Source organism: Poecilia reticulata, linkage group LG5 (genome assembly GCF_000633615.1).
Source record: "Poecilia reticulata strain Guanapo linkage group LG5, Guppy_female_1.0+MT, whole genome shotgun sequence".
In the NCBI taxonomy this organism is placed as follows: Eukaryota; Metazoa; Chordata; class Actinopteri; order Cyprinodontiformes; family Poeciliidae; genus Poecilia; species Poecilia reticulata.
Genome location: NC_024335.1, coordinates 775,051 through 780,149, shown reverse-complemented (window position 1 = coordinate 780,149; position 5,099 = coordinate 775,051). Strand labels below are relative to the sequence as shown.

Here is a 5,099-nt window from a genome sequence, read left to right as displayed (position 1 = left end):
GGAGCAGAGGGTGGAGCAGAGGGTGGAGCAGAGGGTGGAGCAGCGTCCTGATAGCAGACGTGGACGCCTGTCTCCTGTCAGAGGACCTGCCGTCTCCTGGACAAGGAGACGAGGACCTGATGAGAACCTGGAGCTCCGTCTCTCTGTCTGCTTCTCGTGATCCTGCTGCAGCCGCAGTGATGCATCCTGGGAGCAGATCGCTGCATAATTTATTAACCGGATTTATTAGCCGCAGCATTAATCTGTGGGTGGGGGGCGGAGGGACTCGCTCTTGTTTCTGAGTTTATCTCTGCGTTGTCCCGCCCCGGTGATCCATTTCCCCTCTTCAGCCTCATAACTGACCGACTCATTTTAATTTTAGTCGCATTTAAATAACGACTCAGCTCTTCGTTTGTGTTTGCATATGAGGAAGAGGAGCAGGACTAACGATGTCCAGTGTGGGATGCAAGATGCATTCATGTGTTTCTGTAATTCAGCTGACTGAAGAAACGGTTCAGATGTTTAATTCACCACATTATCACGAGTTTTGCTTGGTTTGATATGGAAAGATGGCCGTTCAAACTGTACAGACCCCTGGGAGGACCTAGCCCCGCCCTCGAGGCGCAGCTGCTAACCCACTCGGCTCCTCCAGACTAGCCAGCAGCAATTAGCAAACAGCTGGTGGAGCTGCTGAGCTCGTTCTAGCAGCTGCTGCTCAGTGCTGGTGAAAACGTTAAAGGGTTAACAGAGGAGCCATGTTGGGACGACTTCCTGGAGTTGGAGCTTCAGGAAGAGCAGGAGCTTCTTAAAGAGACAGAGGCCCAAAAAATGGCTGTTTATCAGTTAATTATTAGTCGACTTTACATTAAGTCATCGATAACTTGTGTTGCCATGGTAACCAAAGTGTAAATCTCCCGTCTTTATCACCGTTCCCCGCCAGTGATCCCCAAATGTTCCAAATCCTGGATCGACGGTTCATTCCTGCTCTCTGGTTTGTCTCCAGGTGACGGAGGTGGGGAAGGACTCGCTGCCCGCCTGGCTGCACTGGGACGGTGGCAGCAGCGTCCTGCGGGGGCTCCCTCTGGAGGAGGACAAAGGAGTCCACTACGTCTCTGTGACCATCTCCAACCACACTTCCTCTTCCTCAGAGGAGTTTTCCATCGAGGTTCACCCGGACGACCACTTTGACGGCGACCCGTCGGCGCCGCTGTCCGGCCCGGCGGCGGCGGCTGAGGATCCCGTCCAGCCCTTCGTGTGTAGCAACGAGGAGCCGGTCACGGTGCTGACGGTGATTCTGGACGCCGATCTGACGAAGATGAGCTCGGCGCAGCGGGTGGAGCTGCTGGACCGGATGAGGAGCTTCTCAGGCGTGGAGCTGCAGGGCATGAAGATGCTGCCAGTGGTCAACAACCGGCTGTTCGACATGTCGGCCTTCATGGCCGGGCCAGGAAACGCCAAGAAGGTCAGCAGATAAACATGGTTGGCCGTAAGCTAACAAAGACACGTAAAGTTTAACTTTTATTCATAATTTCTCCTGGTTTCTGTGCATAATTAATATATTTACCGTTTATTCTTCTTCACTTGACATTTAGAGGTTCAGTCACATCAACCTCTGAGCTTCAGGCTGTTGATCTTCTCCTGTTAGCTAACGACGCTAACGGGAGAAGATCCTGTTGGCGTCGTTAGCTAATAGGATGGCAGCTTCTCCTGTTAGCTAACGATGCTAACAAGACAACAATCTGCTTCTCCTCCCAGCCTTCCGTTTGCTGCTTCCATCTCAGACAGTTTTCGTCTGGATGTTTTCACATCTTCACCAGCTGGTCAGATTATCGTCCGACAACAAGCCAGAACAAAACGGTTCCTTTACTTTCTGAAACATCTTAGTAAATAATTCACATGCATCTGTTCTCCCCACACAAACATAAAAAATGTGATTTGTCACCACAACAACTCGAGCTGCCATATCTGCAAAACACCATTTTTCCTGAGTGTAAGTGAGTGAAACTCCACAGGATTTACCTTTCAGGTCATAAAAGACTTGAGTTCCTCAGCAGGCCTAAAACTCAGCCTAATATTTCACACAGAGCTTCTCCAGGGTTCAGGAGCTGCTGCAGAAATCAAACTGCAAACATAAACAGAGTCCTCACATCAGCCATCAGAGCTGATCTAGTGTTACAGAATGGCCAGCTGCTGTTTTTCTCCTCTTTAACAATCAAACTATTCGCTGAATCGTACAGAAACGCAGCGGCTTCATCGGTGTGTTTGTTTCTCAGGTGGTGGAGAATGGAGCTCTTCTGTCATGGAAGCTGGGCTGCTTCCTGGACCGGGCCACCGTTCCAGACATCAACAGTGTCCAGGGTCCAGCTAAAGACGGGTCCATGTCTGCCAGGCTGGGGTACCCCGTGGTGGGATGGCACATAGCCAACAAGAAGCCACAAGTCCCAAAGCGAGTGAGAAGGCAGCTGAACAACACTCCAACGCCCGTCCTGGCCGTTCTTCCTCCAACCACGGCGGCTGAGCCTCCGGTCAGGATCGTCCCGACCCTCTCCTCTCCCTCCATCGCTGCACCCACAGAAAGTTCTGCCCCTCCGGTTCGGGGCCCGGTGCCTCTGCCGGGGAAGCCTACCATCAGGATCCGTGACCCCATCGCCCACACCCCGACCCTGGGCCCGCCTCAGCCGACCAAGGTCGTAGTGACCACCAGCACCGTTTCCATTCAGCCGTCCATGTCCAGGCAGATCCCTGTAGAGCCCACCGCCACGCCCACCATCCCACCCAAAAAACCACCCAGGAAACCACCCAGCACCACCCCGAAGACCCCCCCACCCAAGGCCCCCACAGCCAGCACACCGTCACCTGGCGTCATCGACGACCCAAACAACAAGAAGCCGGTGCTGAGGAACCCCATTGATCAGGTCGTTGCACTGGTGGGAACATACTTCGAGGTTAAAATCCCTTCTGATACCTTCTTCGACAAAGAGGACGGAACCACAGACAAGCTCCGCCTGTCTCTGAAACAGAACCACAAGGATGTGGTTGGAGAGGAGTCCTGGATCCAGTTCAACACCACCAGCCAGCTGCTGTACGGCCTGCCGGATGTTCAGCACCTCGGGAAGCACGAGTACTTTATGCAGGCAACCGACAAAGGAGGCCGCAACGCCATCGACGCGTTTGAAGTCAAAGTAAACCGCTGGCCTGCCAATGACAAAACGCCGGTCATTTTCACGGCCCGCTTTGAAGGAGAGCCGCGGTTAATCACCAACAACATCCACAAGAAGATCCTGCTGGTCAAGAAGCTGGCCTACGTTCTGGGCGACCGCAACAGCAGCACAGTGAGCCTAAGGAACGTCAGCAAAGGCTCCATCGTGGTGGAATGGACGAACACCAGCCTGCCGCAGCATCTGTGTCCCAAGGAGCAGCTCAGGAACATGAGCCGGACGCTCGGAGACGCCGACGGGAGACCCACACAGAAGTTTAGGAACTACATGGGGCCGGACTTCAGTCCGCTGGAGGTGAAGGTGCGAGGCAGAGCCAGCTGCCGGACGTACTCCTTCATCCCGCCAGCAGAGGTCGACATCCCAGAACCGTCCATGGTCACTCCAGGCCTGGGGTCGACCCGCCACAGCACTGATGACGTCTACCTTCACACAGTGATCCCTGCTGTGGTGGTGGCGGCCATTCTGCTCATCGCAGGGATCATCGCCATGATCTGCTACAGGAAGAAGCGGCGGGGCAAGCTGACCATCGAGGATCAGGCCACCTTCATCAAAAAGGGCGTGCCTATCATCTTCGCCGATGAGCTGGACGACTCCAAGCCGCCCCCCTCCTCCAGCATGCCGCTGATTCTCCAGGAAGAGAAGCCGCCGCTGCCGCCCCCCGAGTACCCCAACATGGCTAGCCCAGAGACCACGCCCCTCAACCAGGAGATGCTGGGGGAGTACACCGCCCTGCGGGACGAAGACCCCAACGCTCCCCCCTACCAGCCGCCTCCTCCCTTCACGGCTCCCCAGGAGGGGAAGGGCTCCCGTCCAAAGAACATGACCCCGTACAGGTCGCCGCCCCCCTACGTGCCGCCATAAGGCCCGGCTGCCCTCCCCTCACGGCGGAGGGAGGCTCCAGGAACTGCGCTGGTTTCTGCTGTTTCTGTCTGGACTTTTACAGGAAGTGATGTCAAGAGGTGCTAAAGTTCCAAAACAACGGAGGCGACGGTCTGGGTGGGGTCTGCAACGGCTTTGAGGGACTACTGGTTCTGTGGTAGCCGCCGCGCTCTGATCCCAGCGGGCCGCTGACCCAACCCAGAGGAGACCACCGGGAGACCTGCTCTCCCTCTCAGCATTTCAGCTTTTTCTACATTTGAGAACTGGATTTGACTTTTCTCCTTTTTCCCGATAACTTTTATTTTTCACTGGACTGAAGCGAAGCGTTGCCTAACAGCCGTTGTGTCCTGCTAGCGTCACCAGACACACACACGTCTTCTGAGGCATCGGATCCTCGTCCCGACCCCAAGCTCTCCGATCGAAGGGAGGCCGAGGTGTGTGTGTGTGTGTGTTTATTGGGATTCATAATGGTTTGCCTTTTAACTCGGTTTGTCTGTTTTTATTCTTATTCACAAAGTCTAGCTGAGAATAACAAGGTAGAGATGAATAATCGTTTGTTTTGTCGGTTTTAAGTTCACTGTTCGTCTGGAAGATTTTATTTGGTGGAGCGAAGTGGGAGAGAGAATTATCTTCAAAATATTAACAGGTGATTTTTTTTATTCCTGTTTTTCTACAAGACAAATCAGCCACAACTTTCAGTCCGGTCCTCTGAGACGAGAGAAACCAGGCAGAAAGATCGATGACTGGAATCCTGTGGGAACCGGTTTGAACCAGTTTTAGCTAGTTTGAACCGGCTTGAACCAGTTAGAGCCGGTTTGAACCGGTTTGAACCGGTTTGAACCGGCTTGGACCAGTTTGAATCGGTTTGAACCAATTTGAACCGGCTTGAACCACTTTGAACCAATTTGAACCGGTTTGAACCGGCGTGAACCAGTTTGAACCAATTTGAACCAGTTTAAACCAGTTTAAACCAGTTTAAACCAGTTTGAACCAATTTGAACCAGTTTAAACCAGTTTAAACCA

The 5,099-nt window shown here is 53.5% G+C and overlaps 1 protein-coding gene across 1 annotated transcript in view; it reads left to right on the top strand.

The window, feature by feature from the left end:
- dag1 (dystroglycan 1) overlaps nucleotides 1-4,511 on the top strand; it is a 21,266-nt gene extending 16,755 nt beyond the window's left edge. The window contains exons 3-4 of the mRNA XM_008408248.2: nucleotides 983-1,441; nucleotides 2,253-4,511. Of these exons, the coding sequence (XP_008406470.1) occupies nucleotides 983-1,441; nucleotides 2,253-4,058 (2,265 nt within the window). The 3' untranslated portion in view covers nucleotides 4,059-4,511. The remainder of the gene's footprint in view (nucleotides 1-982; nucleotides 1,442-2,252) is intronic.
- The last annotated feature ends 588 nt before the right edge of the window (nucleotides 4,512-5,099 follow it).